General features: G+C 34.3%; 2 protein-coding genes across 2 annotated transcripts; one reads left to right on the top strand and one right to left on the bottom strand.

Annotated features, from left to right (window-relative positions):
* The first annotated feature begins 839 nt into the window (after positions 1 to 839).
* On the top strand, positions 840 to 4,976 carry LOC143552170 (ATP-dependent Clp protease ATP-binding subunit ClpA homolog CD4B, chloroplastic-like). Its single transcript, XM_077042449.1, has 7 exons — positions 840 to 1,541; positions 2,092 to 2,214; positions 2,281 to 2,682; positions 2,762 to 2,979; positions 3,080 to 3,155; positions 3,488 to 3,577; positions 3,663 to 4,976. Exons 1-7 carry the CDS (start codon positions 864 to 866, stop codon positions 4,842 to 4,844), a joined length of 2,769 nt encoding a protein of 922 aa, XP_076898564.1. The 5' UTR covers positions 840 to 863; the 3' UTR covers positions 4,845 to 4,976.
* Positions 4,977 to 5,932: 956 nt separating this feature from the next.
* Positions 5,933 to 11,059, bottom strand: LOC143550826 (dual specificity protein phosphatase PHS1-like). The gene is made up of 11 exons (XM_077041411.1): positions 11,024 to 11,059; positions 10,771 to 10,929; positions 9,684 to 9,823; positions 9,010 to 9,214; positions 8,748 to 8,924; positions 8,496 to 8,656; positions 7,201 to 8,260; positions 6,937 to 7,083; positions 6,636 to 6,863; positions 6,407 to 6,564; positions 5,933 to 6,317 (listed from the first exon to the last, which is right to left on the bottom strand). Exons 1-11 carry the CDS (start codon positions 11,057 to 11,059, stop codon positions 5,987 to 5,989), a joined length of 2,802 nt encoding a protein of 933 aa, XP_076897526.1. The 3' UTR covers positions 5,933 to 5,986.
* Positions 11,060 to 24,423: the final 13,364 nt, after the last annotated feature.

Below are 24,423 nucleotides of genomic sequence, written 5' to 3'. Positions count from 1 at the left end.
CTATTCTGGTAGGTAAACTATTCATTTCATTTGCTTCATTATTATTATTAACTCTTGTTATTCTAAATCCCAACTCTTGTTTTCATTTCTTTTACTTTACCTAACTGTAAAGTAATTCATTATAGATTTAGATTTGCATTTGTATTTGTTTAGCTGTTACTTACTGGTGACTACCTTATGAGCTTATTAAGAAGTTATTAGCACAAACAAAGAACTTGCTTTTCTTTAATATTCTTAGGGAGGGGTGTAAACAAGCTGAGCTTGAGCCCGAGCTCGAGTGAGTTGTTGTTTCATGTTTCAAGCTCGAGTTCGGCAGGGTTTGTTGTTTGATAATTAATTGATTTATATGCGTTTTTATTATTTTTATATATTTTGAGAGAAACCTTAAACGAGCCTTTGTAGTACCCATAACGAGCTTGGCTTGTTTTGAGCTCTTATTCTAAATTTCGAGCTCGGCTCATGAGTTGTTTTGTCTAGCTCGGGCTTGTTTATTATTTATTAATTAGTTTATGTATGCTTTAGTTATTTCATATATTTTGAGAAAAAACCTTAAACAGGCCTAAGCTCGGCTCGAGCTCGTGTAGTAGCTTAAACGAGCTTGGCTCGTTTTGAGCTCTTATTCTAAAGCTCGAACTTGGTTCGTGAGTTATTTTTTAGCTCGTGCTTGGCTTGTTTACTATTTTATGAGAACCACCTTAAATGGGCCTAAGCTCGCCTTGAGCTCGTGTATGACCAAAAATGAGTCGAAGCTCTTTCCTAGTCAATATACATACAATTTGCATGCTGTTTGTAGCCCTTTTTACTGAATGATGCAAGATATTTTAAGAAGGATACATAACTTATTGTCTTGTTTGGCTGCAGCCATGGCGGGGTCACTAATTCAAGCCGCTTACTTCCCTTCGGTTGACCATGAAAAGAAGCTTCACGCCAATAAAACCGGGAAGGCTAAAAGAACAGTTAAAATGTTGTCATGTTCATGCGCACCTCCCATGAGAATGAGAAACTTTTCAGGGCTGCGCGGGTCCAACGCTTTAGATAATATTATGAAAACAGGCCAAGATTTCCATTCTAAAGTTTCTTTAGCAGCATCTTTTAAATCAAAAAGGGCTACACGGATTGCACCAAAAGCTATGTTTGAGCGGTTTACGGAAAAGGCTATAAAAGTAATTATGCTTGCACAAGAGGAAGCACGTCGTTTAGGTCACAATTTTGTTGGCACAGAGCAAATATTATTAGGGCTTATTGGTGAGGGAACCGGGATTGCAGCTAAGGTTTTGAAGTCAATGGGAATTAGTTTAAAAGATGCGCGTGTGGAAGTCGAGAAGATTATTGGTAGGGGTAGTGGATTTGTTGCTGTTGAGATCCCGTTTACCCCTCGAGCTAAACGTGTTTTGGAATTATCATTGGAGGAAGCCCGACAACTTGGTCATAACTATATTGGATCAGAGCATTTGCTACTTGGTTTGCTTCGGGAAGGTGACGGTGTTGCAGCCCGCGTTTTGGAGAATTTAGGAGTTGACACTGGCAACGTTCGCACTCAGGTGAGCCTGATTGTTTTTCTTTTGTTTAAATTTAATCCTCTTTATTATTTTACTAGCATACGTTCCATAAAAACCGACACCTGTAACTATGCTGTAACGGATGTTGGCATGTGCTTTACATCGATTGAAATCCACAAAACAAATACGGATACCAGCCCCAATAATACCGACACCAGTATCTATGTTGTTCGGTCGGTATCTGTTTGGTTCACGGTAATGGTAACAGTACTGTTATAGTCTACGATACTAAAAGTTGCTATATTTTGAATACAACTCCGTGTTTAATAAAATATATATCAAAACATTGAGAACTTTTTTTTATCACAGCCACGTATTTGGTTTTTTTTTTTTAAATGTTGACGAATGAATGCAATATATATGTGTGTGTGTGTGTGTGTGAACCTAACGTTGAGGGGTCATTATGTAAGTTTAAATCATGCTTAAGGGCTAGTTTATGTTGTTAGACCGGTTGTACTAAGTTACTATTCATTGCTTATTATTATATATATGGTTTTTCAGGATGCTCATTTTTTTTATAATTTACGAGTAGGTGATCCGAATGGTCGGCGAGAGTGCAGAAGCCGTGGGTGCAGGTGTTGGAGGCGGGGCCTCCAACAGCAAGATGCCAACACTCGAAGAATATGGAACAAACCTAACAAAGCTAGCTGAAGAGGTAGTTAGCTAGTACAAATTCTACTTTCTGTTTAAATTTTGGTTCTAAACAGTTATTATTTTACAGGGTAAGTTGGATCCAGTTGTTGGAAGGCAAGCACAGATCGAACGGGTGACCCAGATTTTGGGTCGTAGAACAAAAAACAACCCATGTCTTATCGGTGAGCCCGGTGTCGGGAAAACTGCCATTGCAGAAGGTCTTGCTCAAAGAATTGCAAATGGTGATGTTCCCGAAACGATTGAGGGGAAGAAGGTGATAACCCTAGATATGGGTCTGCTTGTTGCGGGTACAAAATATCGTGGAGAGTTTGAAGAAAGGTTGAAGAAGCTAATGGAAGAAATAAAACAAAGTGATGATATTATTCTTTTTATTGATGAGGTTCATACTTTAATCGGAGCTGGTGCGGCTGAAGGTGCTATTGATGCTGCTAATATATTAAAACCGGCCCTCGCTAGAGGTGAATTGCAGGTAAGTAATAATATTGTTATTATTTTTGTAATTTGTAATAACTAATAAATCGTTGCTTTATGTTGCATGTGTTATGCAGTGTATTGGGGCTACAACACTTGATGAATACCGAAAACATATTGAAAAAGATCCAGCGTTAGAGAGACGGTTCCAGCCCGTTAAGGTTCCCGAGCCTACTGTTGGTGAAACTATTCAAATATTGAGGGGGCTTAGAGAACGATATGAGATTCATCACAAGCTTCGGTACACTGATGATGCTGTAGTGGCTGCTGCTGAGTTGTCACACCAATATATAAGGTATGCATATCTATATTATAATATTACTTGTATGGTTTTGATGTGGTGATGTGCCAATTTTTTTTGTTCGATGCTTGATTGTTTTTATCATATGGTGCAGTGACCGGTTTCTTCCGGATAAAGCGATTGATTTGATTGATGAAGCTGGATCTCGTGTTAGACTTCGTCACGCACAAGTACATTAATTTCTTCTTTTTGTCACTTTTTCTTTGTTGTTCATGGTCAAAACCGGCAGGTTCGGGTTTTGATGAACGGGGGGGGGGGGGGGGGGGCTTTTAATGTTTATCAAATTTGACTACAAAAAAATATATTATTTACTGAAAATCCAAATTTTTTAATAAAATGATTTGGATGCTTTATGATGTATACTTTGAGTGCCATTTGATTCAAGCTATTTTTTTTCCATTTCTTCTCGTTTACCATGTCAGAGATACCAAATCGACCCGTTTATAAGTAAACCGTTTATTTGTAATTGATATTTCTTGAGCTAACTGAGAAATTTTATTAGCTACCCGAGGAAGCTAGAGAGCTTGAGAAAGAGCTCAGACAGATTACAAAAGAGAAAAACGAAGCTGTTCGCGGTCAAGACTTTGAAAAGGTAATATAGTGTTTGACTTCAATTATGATTTATGATGTTTGACTTCGGTTTTTTGGAATTTTGACCTGACTTTGAATATGAACAGGCAGGGGAGCTAAGAGATAGAGAAATGGATCTCAAGACTCAAATATCAGCTCTAGTTGATAAAAACAAGGAGATGAGTAAAGCCGAGAGTGAAGCGGGTGATGAGGGTCCCACCGTGACAGAAGCCGATATTCAACATATCGTTGCCACGTGGACTGGAATACCTGTGGAAAAAGTCAGCAGTGACGAGTCAGACCGCCTTCTCAAAATGGAAGACACCCTCCACACACGAATCATCGGTCAAGACGAAGCGGTCAAAGCCATTAGCCGAGCCATCCGCCGAGCCCGTGTCGGTCTCAAAAACCCTAACCGCCCCATTGCCAGCTTCATATTTTCCGGACCCACAGGTGTTGGGAAATCCGAGCTTGCAAAATCATTAGCCGCATACTACTTTGGTTCCGAAGAAGCCATGATCCGGCTCGACATGAGTGAGTTCATGGAACGACACACCGTCTCGAAGCTCATTGGTTCACCACCCGGGTATGTCGGCTACACCGAAGGCGGTCAGTTGACCGAGGCAGTACGTCGTCGCCCGTACACTCTAGTCCTTTTTGATGAAATCGAGAAGGCTCATCCGGATGTGTTCAACATGATGCTTCAGATTCTTGAAGATGGACGGTTGACCGACAGCAAAGGACGAACGGTTGACTTCAAGAACACGCTTTTGATCATGACATCAAATGTAGGAAGTAACGTGATCGAAAAAGGTGGAAGAAGAATCGGGTTTGATCTTGACTATGATGAGAAAGACATTAGTTACAACCGAATCAAAAGTTTGGTAACCGAAGAACTTAAACAGTATTTCCGACCTGAGTTTCTAAACAGATTGGATGAGATGATTGTGTTTAGACAGTTGACTAAACTGGAAGTCAAAGAGATAGCTGACATAATGTTGAAGGAAGTATTTGACAGGTTAAAAGGTAAAGAAATAGAGCTTCAAGTGACAGAGAGATTTAGGGACCGAGTTGTCGAAGAAGGTTATAACCCGAGTTACGGTGCGAGGCCATTAAGGAGGGCTATAATGAGGCTTTTGGAGGATAGTATGGCTGAAAAGATGCTTGCACGCGAGATTAAGGAGGGTGATTCGGTAATTGTGGATGTTGATTCGGACGGTAATGTGACGGTTCTTAATGGTAGCGGTGGAGCTCTGCCGGAGGTGTTACCAGAACTGATTGCAGTGTAGTGGATGAGGTTAGTTTGGACATTTTACATTGCATGTATTGCTGGGAGAGTTGTATTAGTGTGTTTTATTGATAGTCTTGTGAACGGTGTTTTGTTCTTTTAATGTTTCAGTTGAAGAGGTTGAATTAGGTTTACTTTCAAGGCTTGTATATACTTATAAAACGTGCAAGATTTTGTATTAGTCATTGAGTTTTAACTAGGTGTGTGCATGGTTTGGTTCGTTTAATAGTTCCAACAAAATTAGTCAATCGGTTTTCAGTTAATCAATTCGGTTAATTTTTTGATTTTTGGTTTGGTTCGGTTAATAACAAAAATTAAATTTGGGTAAAATATTTACTTGGGGGCTATTTGATAGTCTTTTAATAATCATTAAGAGGCTATCAAACAACCCTCAGTTAAGGGTGACATAAAATGGATGCATAAATACATAAAATAAGTATAAATATATGAATTGGAGATATAAATGCATGAAACGGATATGTAAAAGTTAGAAGTATATGAAAATATGAATGGTTCGGTTTCGGTTAATTCATTTGGTTTCCTAGGTTTATGATTCAGTTTAGTTAACAATTTGATTATTGCTCACCTCTAGTTTTAACGGATTGTTAACAATTTGTTTTGCGATTCAAAAAGGGGGTAGTGGCACAGCTTGTTGCCCGCTTGCCTTCTGTTTCGATGTAATCCAATAAACAATTAATACGGCAATTATTGTTTTTAATGTCAAAAAAAAAAAATTATTTACTGTTATTTTACCACTTTAGCTTCATATTGTATCAATTTCAGTTTCATATATTTTTTAAAGAACTTAACTAAGGTTTAATATTTTGTTAATATTGCATACCTATAAGTAGTTGCATAATATTTTGAACTATACCAGTCCGACCAGTAAAACAATAAGATAGCCGGTTTAGTGATCCATCCAGTTATAAAAACATTGATCACAGTTAAAATAATATGTACAAATGTTTATGTGACCCTTCGTACACAAGTACAACACCCTGTGAGCTGTGTCCATTTTTAGCTAAAAATGTTCTATTCTTTTACATATTGCAACAAAAAAAAAAAGAAAGAAAGAATATGCTTGCAATTCATATTAGTCGAATTACCAAACTCATCGGTTTTTGATCTATGAATTTTGATGAATCAATCACTGGAATGAGACTGTCTGTGGATAATATTGAGTGCTTCTAAAGCCTTTTGTATCTCCATAGTCATGGCACTGTCAACACTCCCTGATGACAATTTCTTATGTGCTTTCTGTAAGTGAAGCTTTAATGAGCTCGTGCTTAACCCTGCGTTCTTCCCACACACCGAGCACACCTTCATTGACGGCTTCTTTTGTTGCCATTCCATTGAAACCTTTCCATGCAACTTTTTGTCTAATTCCAAAAGTACCCTTGCAAAACCATCATTCGGTTGTGCTCGCCTGTGAACTCTTCTGAGACCATTCCATGCTTTCAATAATGTGTACTTCCTTCACAAAAAACAATAACCACAAACTTGATAAAAATTATAATAACAATAGGTAGTATTTAATTATTTATGAAACTTATAATAACTTACTTCCTCATCATTAAGTAAGCAAGAACAACCGTCGCACTCCTGCTTCTACCTTCAAAGCAATGAACCAAAACCTTGCCACCTTTTTCTTCAACCGCATCAATAAACAGATGCGCTTCTTCAAAAATTTCGGTTATGTTAGAATCTTCTTCATCACCAATCTGTTCATCATAACAACAATGTTTTATCTCTTAACGGCTCAAAGTAATACAATAATAGATTTATCACTTACACAAAAGTTCCGATACTCAAATAAGTCGGGACGTTGAGAATCAGACTGTCCAATTTCATTAGAGCACAAACATAATATATGAGTAATCCCTATATGTTGCAGTGTGTAAACAGATCTTGCAGCTAATGCTCCACCAATGAATAAGCTACTTGTGATTAATGATGGTTTTTCTGTATTTCCAGCATCAGATATTAATGTTATCCTTTCAAGGATATGTTCAAGCCTAAGCTGTAAGTTGAAAGAAACAACATAATTAAATAATAAACTAAAAGCTTGTTAACAAAAAGTTTGGATAAATTACCTTTAATTCATAAGCATCAACAACAGAATTACTATCGCTGCCCTCGAAAAACCCTGAATTGAAATTATTTTCTTGACATAGCTTTACCGCTTCGTTTTTTATCAACTCGTTCCATTGTTCTAGTTCTTTGTTTAGTTCAGCATCCACCTAAGAAAGATTGATGTAAATAATTAGTGCCAGATACTATTAAAGAAATTATATTACGAGTTCGACCCGTTAAAAGTCAAAAATGAATTCTTAGCTTATTGATGAAAAGAGCAAAACCTTGGCATATTTGTGGAAATCACGCAGTTTTGAGGTGATACGTAAAGGTTCGGAGTATGACTTGTTAGACTTTCCCTGAGAAGAAGAAGAAGATATTGGAGAAACCGAATCAGAATTCTCTTTGCATCCAGAAGATGATGACTTCTGAGCGGTTTTCTGCAACTCCTTATCATTTGAATCTGAATGATTCTCTTGACCCTGTGGGGAAACACAAGGAGCAGAATGTGATGGTGATTCAGGTGTCATATCTTCTTTATCAAAATCTGCACCCAATGTTTTATCAATGGCATTCATAAAACTCCTTAGCAAGCCATCCAGCTTTTGGTGAAGTGTGAGTAAAAAGATATGAAAACCCTGTAAATCCATCAGGGCGGCACGAAACCCGTTTCTAAATTCGTGAACAACTAAGGTCATATCTTTAATAAAAGGCGAATTATTGTCAGAAGTTTCAGAAGCTTCTGGAGAAAACCCTAATTTCCCGCTAGTTATTTCATGTAATATATGTGATGCGTACTCAGGACTGTTAATAAGAAGTTCCACTAGTTTAGGATAGCTTTCTTGATCGTGTGAACGCTTGCCAGCTGGCGGTCGGCGAGGGACGCCAGAGTCAATAGCCACAATATCAAAATCAGTTATAATTGGGTCAATTGTAATTTGTCTTTTGAGGGGTTTTTCACCAGATATAGCAGTAAATGTAGTGTCAGAAAGATCAGCGCTTTTTGATAATATGTTTGAATCATCAGTAGTGCTCATTCTGCTATCTACTGAAGTTGATCTTCTATCTTTTTGAAGTGCCCGAATTACCCTTGGTCTATACCTATTAATAGCAGAATCAAAAGCTTCTTCTAATGTGTCCCTATTTGCAGTCGCCATTTTGTCTGCTAATAATAAATTTGCAGAGTTGCCTCGCCACCTCAGATAACGACATGGAAGTCGATCCTCGTTTCTGATTACAAGATCTAACAACAAGATTCTGCCAAGGGCAGCTGCCGTCTTTTCTGCAGCTTCTTGCGTCTTAAATGCACTCGAGTTTTCCAACAGGGGAGATCCATGCACATAACTGCAAAACGCATATTCTTATAAACTTAATTTGGGGATAATACAAGAACGTTAATGAGCAATGAATATCTGTATTTTAGTTTCAATCATTTTCTTTGAGATCGTTGGCAGAAAATCCAGAAACATTTACACACTGATTTCACATTTAATTGTAATGGTATACCATTATTACCATATCGCCCTAGATATAGTAGATAAAAGAAAGAAAAATATTATAATACAGCAAGAAAACATACTTCATGAGATAAAGGCATCGACTGAGCTCGAGGGCTTCTAGAAGTTCTGAGCAAGTAACTTCACCAATTTCATCTCCTTCAGAAACTGCAGCCTCTTTTGCTTTTTCTGCAGCTTCTTTGATTTCTAGCCACTCAGGACTACAGTTGTGAATGACTCTAGCCTGCACAAGTAACAAAACAGTAAGAATATATGATGTTTACAGGGATGGTAAATCTGGTAAAAGGAAAGTAAAAAGTGTAAGAAGTAATAACTTGTGGAGTTCTGACACCTAGCCATCTTGCAAGTTCATAGCCAAGTCGTTCCGACTGTGTAGCCATTCTGGAAGATGCTATTTTGATCACAGCTGCTGCTTCTTTAGGTACAAACTCACCACTTTCATTATGGTTAAACAATGCAAAGAATACAACTCCACCTGAATTCACAGTTACCTGCAGTTAACACAAAAACAACCTGTAAATCTTTAGATCCAAATTCCAAACCACAAGTGAAATAAGAAAAAAAGCAAACATATACCTCTAACGCTTTATTCATGTCATCTTCAGAATGTTCATTACTGCTGCTATGTTCAGTATTGTGAAGTGAAGAAAGCATGTTCCAAGAGAAGGCATTTGGCCTAATATTCAACATTGCAGCCTTACCAAGTCTTTCCCACAAACTGATTTCCGGAACTTGCTCAAAAGGAAGAGAGCTTTTCGAATCCAAGCTTAAATCCCCTTCACTGAATAGCAATGACAACAATTACAAAACTAAGCAATCAAGATTCCAATTAAATACCTTTGTATGATCTGTTAACGTCCAATCACAAATGGTAAAACATTAACAAATCAATCAAAAAGAAGACCACTTTCTGAATCCAAACTTAAATACCATTCATTAAATAGCAATGAGCACAATATTAAGCAATCAAGATTCCAATTATATCCATTTGTATGATCGCTTCAAACACGAAAAAGCGTGCCTTGACAGCCAACACGTGTTTATACCATTTGCATTGGATACTTAGTGGAGTCTAACGAGTCTTGAATAGCAATGTTATGACCCTAAGATCTATGAACGTAGATTTTAGAAGACTTTGTTGCCCGTTAGCCTTTTATTTCAACGTAATAGTTTAAGTCTAATCTCAAATGGCAAAACACTAACAAATCAATCAAGCACAAAGCAAAAAATAAAAGCAAATGCAAAATAACCTCAAGAGCATGCTATCAAGTCTCTGAGGGCGGTGAGGGAATCCAGAAGACTTAGTCAGCCTCCTCTTTCTAACTACCTCCAACCATTGCGTAAACCGAAAAGCCGGTCCTGCTGCAATATCCCCTAACATGTACAATACCTGCACCATGGTTTTATTAATGGCATGAGATATCCAGACACCGTCTAACAACTATACGACTCATATAGGCCTATACGGGTCGTATAGATGTCAGATGACGTTGACAAAAACCTAAACAAATCATATAGCGTGTATACGAGTGACTGTCAAAATTCAGAAAGATTTCAAAAAATTTGAACAAGAATGAGATTATGGCCTATACCACTATACGAGGCGTATAATGCTTCAGTGATGAATTATATATCTCTCATGTTATACAACTCGTATCCAGACGTCTGACATCTATACAACTCGTATATGCCTATGCGGGTCATATAGATGTCAGATGACGTTGACGGAACCTAAACGAGGCGTATAGCGTGTACACGAGTGAACGCTAAAATTTTTAAAAAAACGTAAAATTTTGAACAAGAATGAGATATTATGGCCTATACGAGGCATATAGTTCATCCACGAAGAACTATACAAGGCATATACGGCCTATACAAGGTATATAGTGCTTCTGTGATGAACCATATGTCTCTCATACTATACGACTCGTATCTAGAGTCCAGACACCGCCTGACATCTATACGACTCGTATATGCCTATATGAGTCATATAGATGTCAGATAACGTCGACAGAACCTAAACAAGCTGTATAGCTTGTATACAAGTGAAGGTGAAAATTTTGAAAAAGCTGATGAGATATTACGGCCTATACGAGGCATATAGTTCATCCACGAAGAACTATTATATAGCGCCTATACAATGCATATAGCTCTTCAATTATGAACTATACGTCTCATGTCACCTATAGACCTACACGACCTGAATAGACACTTCCGTACGATTCTCGTGCATGCAATGTCTACTCAAACCTTATCAATTTAGTCAGTCATCAACTAATTGGGGCTCAGATAACTAATACAGTAACGAAACAACAAAATCGGAGAAAGGAAACGAACACGAGATGCAACAGTGAGCGGCACAGGAGGATCAGCATCGTCAGATCCGAAATCATACTCCTTATACTTATTATTATTATTATCATCATCTTCCTTCTGCATATTTATAGATAAACACAAATTAATTGAATAATTAGAGGTACGGTGCAATGTGGAACCCTAGATCTAAGGCAGTTACACGTACGAGTGTGTATTGTGTGTTATTGAATTGAAAATGAAAAGTGGATGTTGAAAAGATAATGAAATGATTAACCTGAAGAGAAAGAGCGTTGGTGTCATTGGTAGCCATCATTGATTTGCATAAAGGTGGCCGGAAAGATGCACAGGATGGCCGGAAACGTGGTGTCGATATATCTATAATATATATGAACAAAGAAACTAAAATCCTAAGCACCCTTTTTATGAAATTGATTTGTCATTGATTTAACCCAAATTTACGGGCGTGGGTGTTATCAAAACCAGATAACTTATAAACGTTTTATAACATCTCATTAAATTAAAAAAAAAATCTTACCAATTATTTGATATGAAAATCCTATAAAATAGGGATATACTAAAATTTAATTTTCAATTTAAAAAGAAAAAGATATTATTTATAATTAATAAACAATTTTATAGTAAAAAAACATGAGCGAGTCATGGGTCACCAATTCCAAATAGGTTTTAAACGGGTTATAACATATTATTTATTTATGAAACCCTTTTATCATCAAACTCTATGTATATTATTAACTTTCTTACAATAAAGAAAATTTAAATCCAAAAAATAAATATTAAAAAAACAAAAAATGTAAAACAACCATTCTCTCAAACCATCAGAACTTTCTTACACTAAATAAAATTAAAATCCAAATATATATATATGTGTAAATATTAAAAACGAATAGTATAAAATAACCCCCGTAATACGATGGAATAAAATCTAGTATAATATATACATATATATATATATAATTCGTAAACTCCTACAAGTTGATGAAACCTAATGATTTTTTTTATTTTTTTTTATTTTGGGTGTATTGCCGGTCTTAGCTAATAAACAGGTTGATAATGATCTCACTTTTTATCATATTATTATTCCCAACAGGTCTGCGGCTAACTGAATGTTAACGTCGTTAGTTGCAGGTCGTTGGAAAAACGTTTTTTTTTTTAAAAAGTCATACTTTTTGCCGGGAAACTCAATCTGAACACTGCCACCACCAGTTGACTCAACACACCATACGATTCAGACGATGACTCTAGAGTTCCAGCGACCTAAATTGTGACATTCGTCAATTTCGGGTCTTGGTTGTATTCGTTTTTGTATTTGTTTATTATGTAAACCGACCCGATTTGTAAACCGAAGCTTATGTTATAATCAAAATGATGGATTTATGTTACAATATTGTTTCACACTTGTTGGGTCTTGAAAACATCCTATTTTTATTTTTATTTTTATTTTTATTTTTATTTATTTATTTTTGTTGTTTTATGTTTTTGTCTTGATCCATTTTGCATGAAAACTCTTGTGTCTCACACCCATATTTGACCACCAACATTACCCTATATATACACCACCTTTCCTCTTCATTTTCCCTTGCTACAACTCCAAAAAAAAAAAGAAAAACTCTCTCAAACATCAAAGATTCAAGGTTATCTTCTTAAGTGTTCTTGAAGGTTTTTAGTCTTTCATCTTAATTAGTTTACGTAGCCTTATTTATGGTTGTGCAACATATATATAATATACACCCCTTGTTTACCTTTGGTAGTTACTTCTCCGATTCCGGTCGGTGAGGTTTCGGACCTCATAAGGCAAGGCTTCATGGAGGACTTCGTGTCCTTGATATATATACATCTATATAACTTGTTCATACATATTAATCTTGCTTATTTTAATTTGTTGGTCATGTTTACAAGTTCCATGGTTATGGGTTTTTAAGAGTCTATGCTTCGGTTTAACCGTAAATAGCTCTAAACCGTAAACCGAACTTTGTTACTAGTTTTGTTAAATAATTGTTTAAACATGCTTATTGTTAGATCTAAGTTTCTAAAATCATTTTTACAAATTCTATGGTTATGGGTTTGTAGAATCTTACCTCGGTCTTAACCCGAAACACGATCCGAACCTAAAACCGAACTTTTGTTTAAAGATTTTATTGTTAACTTTCGGTTGTAAAACTTAAAGTATTTTTATTTGTACATTATTATACAAGTTCTTTAGTGTTTGGACATGTGGAAACCATCTATGAACTTGTTGAGAGATGGAAACCGAACCAAACCGATTCTTACTCGCTTAAGACATACAAGTGTGTTTTTTTTTAGCCATCAAGACTTGTATATTTCTTTAAAAATAGTTACAAATTGATTTTTAAATATTTTCTTAAGTACTTGGAAATGTTGGATCCAACTTAATCTCATAACAAAGTTTGGACCGACAAAACCGAACACTCGCTTAACGTGCGTTGTTAGTTCTAAAACAATGGAACTACATACTTGGTTAAGTCTTATTTAATTTTATTGAGTTATCTCATAACATTCAATATTTTGGAAAGTTGACTTTGGGTTTGACCAATTATCAAGACCCGAAGCGACAACCCGAACACTCGATTAAAAAAAACGTTTTAGTATCTGTATTTCAAAGGGATTTGCATTATTGCATTTTACCCACCTTATTACTTAACATAGGTTGAGTAAATATTAAGGTAGATAATTTAACCCGGTTTCGAGCAAACTTACATTTTTAAAGGGTTATTATTATAAATTCTTAAATAGTTACATTTTAAAACCTTGAACTTTAATTATTTACATTTCTCAACATTTATTTTGTTTAAAGACCTTCAAGACAACCTTTCTAAATTCAATACTTCTTTTCTTTTTAGGCATTGTGCGTTAAACTCGTCGTTCCGACAAATATCCAAATTATCATCTTTCAAGTTTACTACTTGAAAGTGAGTACTTCATACCCCATTTTCCATCTTTTATTTTGAGGGTGACATTTCATACTTATTCAACAAAATACTTTATATTTGAATCTTAAACCACAAACGTAGTTGTATAGTTTACCTAAATAATTGCTCGATTTGGTGTTCTATGCTTATATGCCTATGTGTTTATCGCTTTTGGTTGGTGGAACTATAAAATCCTAGACTATTTGGCATCCCCTTATAGCAAGGTGTCGTTAACGTAATGCAATTAACGATAACTATAAAATCCTAGACTATTTGGCATCCCCTTATAGCTAGGTGTCGCTAATGTGTTTAGCGATATCTATTTATCCAAATTATCACTTTTATTTATCGTTTCGTATGCAAGTTTTGTGGCTATCTTTATTATATACTAATATGATTAAACTTATGAATTGTTCACCAACCTTTGTGTTGACAAACTTTATTTTATGAAATGTTGTAGGTTTGCATCTTGGTTGATTTATGATTGTGAAGAAAACGACATCAAAGACCTTAGGATATTAGTAAAAAATGAACAATATCAAATTTGCCATATTTTGTGATATATTGTTTATGGTTATTTTATGGATAATTGTTATGTGACATTTTCGATGTTGTGAAATGAAATGAGTTTATTAAATACTGTCACTTTAATTAGTGTCATGTGCTTATTGACAATCGTTACACCTCGGCATGTTCCGCCGCCTTTGGTCGGGGTGTGATATAAATAATTGAAGATTTTAGTAGAAAAAAGTTTCTAAAGCTCTAGTCTAAGATTACAACAATGTTTGGAACGAAAATGTTGTGTTTTCCGACATAAATGTGAGTTTTTTGGCAAAAAAAAAATCCGATGACCTGCAACTAACGGCACTAGAATTCTGTTAGTCGCGGGCCGTTGTGAACAAATGTGATAAAATGTGTGATTGTTATCAGCCAATTCGTTAGTTGAGATCAGCCAAAAGATGATAGTTGTAATTAATAAAAGCGAACAGTCCAACACACCTATATTTTTAACTAGTTTTGTACCTAAGGTGATACATTAACGTACATTCGGTTGGTATGTGCGGGAAGAATCTGACTATTGCGGAAGCGAGTCTGTAACATTCGTCACTTTTCAAACCCGAAAACCTAACCTATTTCAAATTTTCGGTTTTTGTTTATAAATATACTAGCATAAGTGCCCGCGCGTTGCTGCGGGTTCACGCAGATTATTCCCTCGTACTGGTTTGTAGTATTTGATGTAGTGTGTAATGAGTTATCAGTACGAGTGCGTTGCCACATGTGCAAATGGTTTGTTGGTTTTTTATGTGGGGGTGCGTACTAATATATCATAGGCATATATATATATATATATATATATATATATATATATATATATATATATATATATATATATATATGGAAGGGATATTTTGAGAACCATGTTGAGTTTTAAGAACTTAAGAACTCAATTCTTAGCCACACATTTTATTAAATGGATTGGATTGTGTGGTTGAGATTAAATCTGACTAAAAAGTCAAAGTAGGAGAGAGAATAAAGTTGTAAGTGATTACACTAATTTTTACGTCCGTTACACATGTGTAATAAGTCGACTCGGCGCGTAAAAAATTCTGTAATTTTTTTACGTATATGTAACCTACATATATTACGTATGTGTAAAAAAAATTTCGAAAAAAAAATTGCTACACTGAGTTCTTTCGAGTTCTTAAAACTCAAGGGGGTTCTCATTTGAAATATCCCCTATATATATGTATATATATATATATATATAGAAAAGGGTTAAAATAAAAATACATAGTTTTGTAGGAAGAGCAGAAAGGACATAAAATTTAGAGTTAGGAAACTATGTGAGCCTATTTAGAAAACTATGTAGACTAAATCCTAGATCCTAGAAAACTATTTGGTATTTTTGAAGCTACTAATCTTAACCACTAGATCCTAGATCCAATAAGCTAGATTTATTCTTACCATTCATAGAAAACTATCTCTTTCTATAACCCACCCCTATATATATATATATATATATATCTTGTTGTGAAATATTTTTGAATAAAGTAAGTTTATGAGTTTTGTGATTTTTAACAAAATCGTAAACAATTTATGAATCCTAATTAAAACTTTAAAAAATGTGAAAACCCAACTTCATCATTTCTCAGTTCTCACCCACAAAGCCACCAATACACTTCCATTTGCTATTTTTCAGATAAAACAATAGCATGTTAAAACTAATTCCTAAAAATAAAATAATTAAAACTAAAGCAACCAATCATTGAAAAAGAACTCTTATGTGTCTGAATGAAACTCTCATTATTTCCTAACTTTGTGATTGTATTCACAATGGGCGTCACATGACCAAGATTTCCAACTCGGGTGCATTTATTCCAACCGCAGCCAGGTTGCCTACATGAGTAAACAGAATCACAAAAAGAAAACTCCAATTTGTATCCATATAATAAATCATATATGCTGGATTAACAGAAAAATTACTTTCACAAAAGTGACTTGATCAAGTTAATTAGTAAGAACATGATTTTTGTGTGTTTGTAGTATCTTTTTCAAGACACAGCATTCAAGCTAAAATTGGCTACCGCAATCAATGGTTAATACAGGTGATAAGTTACTCCTCTTCTGCAACTTCAGTCATGGTCTTCAATAAAGCTACAATAAACTACACCTGCACAACATTTATATATAAAATAATTGGCCCGGTTTGGTTAAAAATCACCTGATTGTCACGCCAACATTAAAAGCTGCTGCGTGGGCAAACAATTTTTGACATGGTGCAACAGATTTTACATCTTGCACCAAAGACTGGAGCGAGTGCGCCTGATAGAAATATGTTGCGTCAAGTGATAGTTATCAAACAATGACCAGTTGAAAATTTTTTAAATATCAAGACTATTTTGTCAAACTAATTGGTCAAGATGGTCATTTTGGTGATTTTCCCTTTTGCTAAACCTAAAGCTAAGGCAACATAATATAAACCGTTGTTGCAGACAAACAAAAAGCGAGTATTATGAATCCATATTATAAATTACTTACACGGACCTTATTAAACGAATGTAATGTTCCAACCCATTTATGTTGAACCTATTGAACAACGCCTCCACTTCTGTTTCCAATAACTTTAATTGTTTCAAGATCTTCTAGTGCAAACTTTAGACCAATTTCCTTAGTTTCTGGAAGCTGCCAATGTCGAAGCTGTCAATTGCTAGAAGTTGTCCTTGTTTTTAACATTTGCAAATATCCAAAATAGTTATAAAAGATAGCCATATAAGACATGAATTGAATTTCACAGTACAAACATCTAAAATTACTGCATAAAATGTGGATAAATTACTGCATAGTAACTAATCTAACCTCGATTTCCCGCCAAATATCAAAGCATCCCTTGATTCCAAAGTAACTTTTTCTGGTTCATATTCAGCTCGGGTTTCACCATATTTAAAATTTGCAGATTCGCCAATTGAAAATGATAAACTGTGCCAAAATAGTAATTATGTTTGGTTAATTAAATAAGCGAACACGAACCGAGACCCCTGTTTTATTATTTATTTATTTATTCTGTGAGAAACTTTATGCGTGTTTGAAACTGTAAACAAAACGAACGCTCAGCAAACCTTTCGGTGGGAAGTTCGTTTATGAGTGCTCACTTAATAAACAAACGAACATAAAGAAAGAATTATGTTCGGTTAATTAAATAAGCGAACACGAACTGAGACCCCTGTTTTATTATTTATTTATTTATTTATTCTGTGAGCAACTTTATGTGTGTTTGAAACTGTAAACAAACCGAATGTTCAGCAAACCTTTTGGTGGGAAGTTTGTTTAGGAGTGCTCGTTTAATAAACAAACGAACATAAAGAAAGAATTATGTTCGGATAATTAAATAAGCGAACACGAACTGAGACCCCTGTTTTATTAATTAGTTATTTATTTATTCTGTGAGCAACTTTATGTGTGTTTGAAACTGTAAACAAACCGAATGTCCAGCAAACCTTTTGGTGGGAAGTTCGTTTAGGAGTGCTCGCTTAATAAACAAACAAACATAAAGAAAGAATTATGTTCGGATAATTAAATAAGCGAACACGAACCGAGACCCCTGTTTTATTTATTTATTTATTTATTTTTTGTGAGCAAGTTAATGCGTGTTTGAAACTAATACTTCAGCTCAATAACGGTCCTAACTACTTCCAAGTCCAGTGTTGCCATTATAACTGCCATGACAATATATGCTTCCAAAATTACCTCGTGTGGATAAAACATTAGTTAAATATGAGAGTTGTTATACATTGTAACCAGATTCCCACCTAAAATCTATATGGTATAACAATTGTAGCTGGAAGAATCAAATAATCAATTGAACTAAAATGAGGGCGTTTGATTGTGCGTTAAAAACGAATCCAACTGTCAGATATAGGAGGTTTAACTTAAGAACCATATATTACTCACATTAGGCGATAGACCTGCAGCAAACCAATGACCTTCAGCTAGACATTGATCTCACTCTGTGCTTAGGGATTTCTAGTGCTACTCCAGTAATGGTCCTCTGGTTACTTATTTAACCTCTAGATGAAGTAAGTTTACCAAATCTTTGACCCAACAGTTGTCACAAATTTTACTTATTAATGAGTTCATTCAGGTTATGATTCTCATATGAGTCACACATATCAAAAGCTTTGCCTAAAAGAAAAGGGGTTAACTGGGTCAAAAGTTGCAGTTTCATTGTTAATGCACTTAGGCCTTAGCCTCCTAAATCATTTTATTCAAAAAACTTGATTATTTACTGAACCTATATAATTCAAAATACTAAATTATTTACTGAAATCATATAACTTCTACCATCATATTTGTAAACCTAATTGCAAACACCCGACAATAAATGGGACATATTCGGGTTGACCCATTTAATAACAGGAATAGTAATAATAACATGTAGGGGTTATCTGACTCGATTTAAAACCGTGAAACCAGTCAAATCGTATCGGTTTGGTTTCACCTTCAGGCCTTTTTTTTATCGACTTTTGGTTACATCAATGTTTCATCTGTAGTATTGGTTGACATTAGTTTCGATCAATTATATTATCATTACACCAATTCGTCATAACTCTAATCAAAGTCCAGATTGGACTCTAATTATAAAATTACTAACAAAGCATAATCAAAACCAGCCTCATGTAAAATAAAATCAGTACCAGAACCAGATGAACTGAAAAAATATGTGCCAGAAGCCACATTGTCCAACACTATATTTCTAATGACATCAAAGCAATACAAAAAATGACAGCAAGCGAGACTTATAGAAAACATCGAAGATTCTCAAATACAAAACACCGAATACAACACAAATGAAGAATGACAATTGACAAATACAAAACAATTATCCAATTTGCTTGGTCAAGAAAGAGAAAAGTGCCCTTTTGAACATTAATATGAAGAGTTAATGTGTAGGCATACCTTATACTCTTCTAGTGAGCCAATAATATTGATGGTTCTTCATTTGGATGTTTTGACCTACTGAAAGTAATTTAACTAAACCATCCCCGTTTAAGGTAAGCATATTTGTGGCCCAAAATATAAAATATATAAGAAAAAAAACAAAACTGTTTTAACTGTATGTGGCTGAAAAGAAGGTTCATAATATTGTCTACTTATATTCGTGTTGCTAATAAGACGATGATGTTTAGCAAAACTGTAACTAATGAACGACAGTATTTGAAAGAAGCAAAACTTACATACCTGCGGTTTAGCGGACTTCTTCAATCTGTTGATTTCTTTAACACGAATCAACCATCTGTGGTGTGCAAAATAAAAAAAGATTATTAGGCAAAATTCACATAGGATTTTAAACAAACAGGTGGTGTGAAAACATAATGATGTTGATACCCCTAGCAAGCATATAATACGAATTAAATAGCCACAATGAACTGCTTTGATTAATTCCACAAAATGCACAAGAAATAATTTGATATCTCAGTATTATATGTTGGATTGGGTTCTCAGACGCACCTGCGTTTTGCAATTGCAATATACCAGCGACCACTGTATAAGACTGAAGATAATAACTGTCAGACCATTGATTGCACAGTGATAAAATGGATTTCAAACAGATCACCACATCTTTATTGCAGGGTTTGATCGGATACCGAGGGTTTGGATGATGCCTGTTATTACAGGGGTTTTGAGATTGATAACCCAACTGATCAATTGAAGCATTCAATAAATGGTTGCAATCAATTAAACGCTCCAATCATACAGAGGTTTCGATTGATTGATTCCCCAGCTGATCAATTGAAGCATTCAATAAATGGTCGCAATCAATTAAACGTTCCAATCATACAACGGTTTCTATTGATTGATTGGCCAATTAATAACGTAGCCGGATATGGAGTCGGAAAGTCATCGCAGAGTCACCTATTTAATTTTTACTGCGTCTCACAGGAAATGTTTGAAATTACATTTTTGTCCATTTTATATCTTTTATATGTAATAATATAGATATATTATTAATATTCTCAAGCTTCACTTCATGTGACATTCGTCATTTTTGAGTTTGTATTGTATTCGTTAAACCGATCCGGTTTGTCATTTTAATGTACTCTTATTCGTCGTTTATCATACCTTCATTTTCTATTCGTATTGAATTCCGAGGATTTACGGTTATCATTTGTCGCTTTCAATTCATTGTGCGCAACTAACGAAAGTTAACGTTTTAAAGATAAAATAATTTGCAAATTGTGCGGGTAAAATATAAAAATATCCAAGTTATATAAATTCTATTTCATATAGATTGCACCTCAAAGTTCAAGGACTAAAGAGTAAATATATTTTGAAAACTAATCCGTTTTATTAGTCGAGGTGATCCATTTATTTACAAATACAGCCATATGTTACATATTTCGTATGTAATAGCTTTTCCTAAAGTTATTTAAATATATTAACTATTACTAATATATACACACACACACTTTATTCAAATGTCGCATAGATAACATTACTTATGCATAACCAAAATACATTTTTTTTATTATTTAATCATGTTACATTTTTTTTTACTTAGTTAGTTTTAAAAGATGAAAAAAAATACATTCCTACTACATTTAAATCTTAGTCAAAATTCTTTATGATGATAATAAATTTGTTTGAATATAAATTGTAGGTTACAATTTAATTTTTATGACCAATTACAAGCTTTAAATGACATTAATGACCCATTAAGTATTTTAACCAATTTAACACAATTGAAACAACTCTAGCTCACTTCACTTATAAATAGAGCTTCATTCCTTCCCATTTCCTCACAACTCAATTTACAAAAGATTCTTGTTATTCTCTCATTTTGGTAATTTGCACCTACTTTGATTTATGAAGTCAAACCGTGAAGTTCAAGATTTCTTCTTTTATTATATAAGTTATTGTTCCGGATATGTTTTTAGTTTCTGCTTGTTCGGGTCGTTTAGAACTTAATGTTATATTATTTATTTAACATTAGTGTTAGTTCATCAAAAACGATCTTGACTCGCTTATGTATTTATTCGGTTCGGTTTATTTATTTTATTTATCCAACATCTAAAACTAATTCTTTTAATCTCACTCTCTAAAATATAATACCTTTTAACATGTCGGAAACGAACCCAACCTAAAGTTGAGTCCGGGTTCGACCGGAAATGAACCGAATTCTTTTAAGTCGTCTTTATTGTTAAATAAACCAAATAAAGTATTAAAAATTATTTTAAATCAAATAAAATCATTTTAACATAAATAAATTATTTATAAATTTAAGTTTAACATTTTTCACCTAAAACTAACGTTCACCTTCATTAAACCCGATAAAATTATTTTATTTTTTCGTTTCGTTAACTATAGCTCGTTACCTTTTTATAAATTATAAACATAATCATTTTTTTCGAGATAAAACTATAGTTAAAATCTCTGATAGGCAAATATCATAATTCTCATATTAGCGTTAAGTTATTAATAAAACATTAATTTAAATCGTTAAAACCCGTTAAAGTTTAAAAAATATTATTATAATATAAAAATGTCATAAAATAATAAAAGCTACATTAAATAATGCTTAACTCTGTTAACAAAATAATTTTAACCTTTTCAATCCTGATAGTTAGACTTTGCTTTTGTTTTAATTATAGTTCGAGAAGTTCAATCGTTTCGGATTTCTTTAACGCATGTTCGACCGCTTCGGTTTCATTATCATACTTTTGGTTTTCATTGCAACGTTTATCTTCAATTTCAAGGTGAGTTTCTCACTACCCCTTTTTAAACGTTTTTATATTTTGGGGTAGCATATGTATCCTACAAAACTTCAAGTATTTATTATTGTGATGACAAACTACAATTCACTATATGGACTTGTGTGTTACTTGATTATTTGCTCGAATTTACTTGCACGTGGTAGCCTAAATAAGTATGATCATGTGCCCCCCTTTGCACTCAGGTCCTTTTGTATGGAGTAGAAAAGGGCCTCATTATCCGATTACGTTGGTTGTTACTAACTGGAAAGGACCTTACTTACGCGATTACCCGAGTACGTTGGTTGATACAAACTAGAAAGGACTTTACTTGCTCGTCTATCACTTGTCCATGAATTGTATGATTTTTACGTATTATATCAAACTATGGGAATCTCACCAGCTATGTTCATAGCTGACTTTATTTTATACATATGTTACAGGTGCAAAGATACAATGATGAAAATTAGAAGACACATAGCATGCCTATAGGATATTCAAAGAACAACTTATCATTTGTTTATTTATTTGTTACAACTTGTATTATTTGATAAACTTTTGTTGCATGAAGATTTAAATGAAATAATGTTATTATGGTCACCTAATAGTGTCACGTGTGTTTGAGCAATCTGTACGTCACACTCAGGCGTTTCCGCTTTAGCCGGGGTGTTACAGAGTCGATACAAATTCCTTTGGCATCAGTTGCGCCTGCTAGGCTGCGAGACAAGGCGTTGCAGCGGCTAGTCGACGTGAATTTGATCATTTTCATTTATGTTTGTTTCGGTTCTGGAACTAAAACAGGAAAAGTAAATAGTTAACATATTCAAAGCACAAAAAAATAAATATTGGTGGCGTCATCGGCCATTGATATTTATCTGTATAATAATAAGGGACAGTTCATGTACAAAACAATCTTAACATGAGAGCATATGAAATAATACAAGTCTACTAAAATAAAGGCGTAGGAAACAATACCAATATACGTAAGAAGTGTTTTATAATAAAAAAGAAGAAAATATAATAATAACAACAAAATAATAATAGTAAATACTTCTAACAGTAAAAGAAAAAAAACTTAATAAAAACAACAAAATGTAAATCAACAAATTCTTATAACGTCTCATAATCGGAAATCGGCAAATGTGAACAAAAAATAACAGTAAACACTTATAAAAACAAATAATAATAGCAAATTGGTTCTCACTGTTTTCATACTAAATGTTAAGAAGTGTTTCTATTTGATCCTAAATCATATATTATATATAATGTCAATGAGTGTTTAGATTTCAAATGTAACACCCCGACCAAAGGCGGATTATACATCGGGGCGCCACATATTGTTTCATTACTCGTGACACTATTGGGTGTCAATATTTAATAAATACATTCATTCGCGCACGCGCAGGGTAAACACAAGATAACATAAATCATCATAAATCAATATATTATAAATCATAATAATAAAACAGCAATAACTTGTCTTGATACATTTTAATCTAGGTCCAAAATAAAGAAAACTTCCTAGGTGTCCACAAGCTCCAAAACAGCTACTACAAACCTGAACATGTGTTAAAATAAACGTCAAACACTTGCGTGTTGGTGAGAAATCAAGTTTAATACAATACATAGATAACAATAAATCTGCGCGCAACATGTGTATGTCTGGTTTTCAACAAGGGTGTAATCTGATCGGGACCAACTCTAAGATTCATAAGACTGCCAGTGCTCACAATTGAGCTCACAAACAAGACAAACTGTGCATGTGTAAACAAAAGAGAAAATCATAAACGATAGTTCTCCCGTGTTCATCTAATGGTACCATGAGAACTGCGGAATAGACCGACAAGACGGTTAATGATCCACACATACAAATAAACAGCCAAGTCTACGTCCTCAACACATGGGATACTGCGCGACTAAAGTTCATAAACAAGTTTAAGACTCTAAGTTTGTATGAACACATGAACATCCCAAAACATTAAAAGCAAAAAGGGATTAGGTACGAGATTACTCACTTGATAAACGATGCGGTGTAAGATAAAGCAAGAACCAACTTTAAACAAGCACAAGTTAACCTATAAATAAGATTATTGTTTTAATGATCTGTTTTAAGTCTTGATTATAAGTTTGCATAATTAATAAGTAAATTATTATATATAATATATATTACCGGAAAAGCAGGGCAGGACAGGGAGGAAGACGGAGGCAGAGAGGAAGACGGCAGAGAGAGCAAGGAGCAAGAGAACAGGAGAGATTAAGTGTTTTGTGTGTGTAGTGTTATGAAAATATTATTATTATTTATAGGAAAACCCTAGGAGACATAATCCCTAGAAAAGGGGAAAGGATCTTTAACAGGATCAAGCAAAAGATATCAAAAAGCATAAGAATCCAAAAGCAAAAGATATCAAAAGATATGGCAGCTGCAGGGAGCAAGATAAAGCTGTCAGGGAACAGTAAAAAAAAAGCATGGGCGGTTCAGA

Source organism: Bidens hawaiensis, unplaced genomic scaffold (assembly GCF_021521415.1).
Source record: "Bidens hawaiensis isolate Kalapana, Puna unplaced genomic scaffold, B.hawaiensis_p1.1 tig00001016_1, whole genome shotgun sequence".
NCBI lineage: Eukaryota > Viridiplantae > Streptophyta > Magnoliopsida > Asterales > Asteraceae > Bidens > Bidens hawaiensis.
Note: the sequence above shows the minus strand (reverse complement) of the source record. Positions and strands in the feature narration are given on the sequence as shown.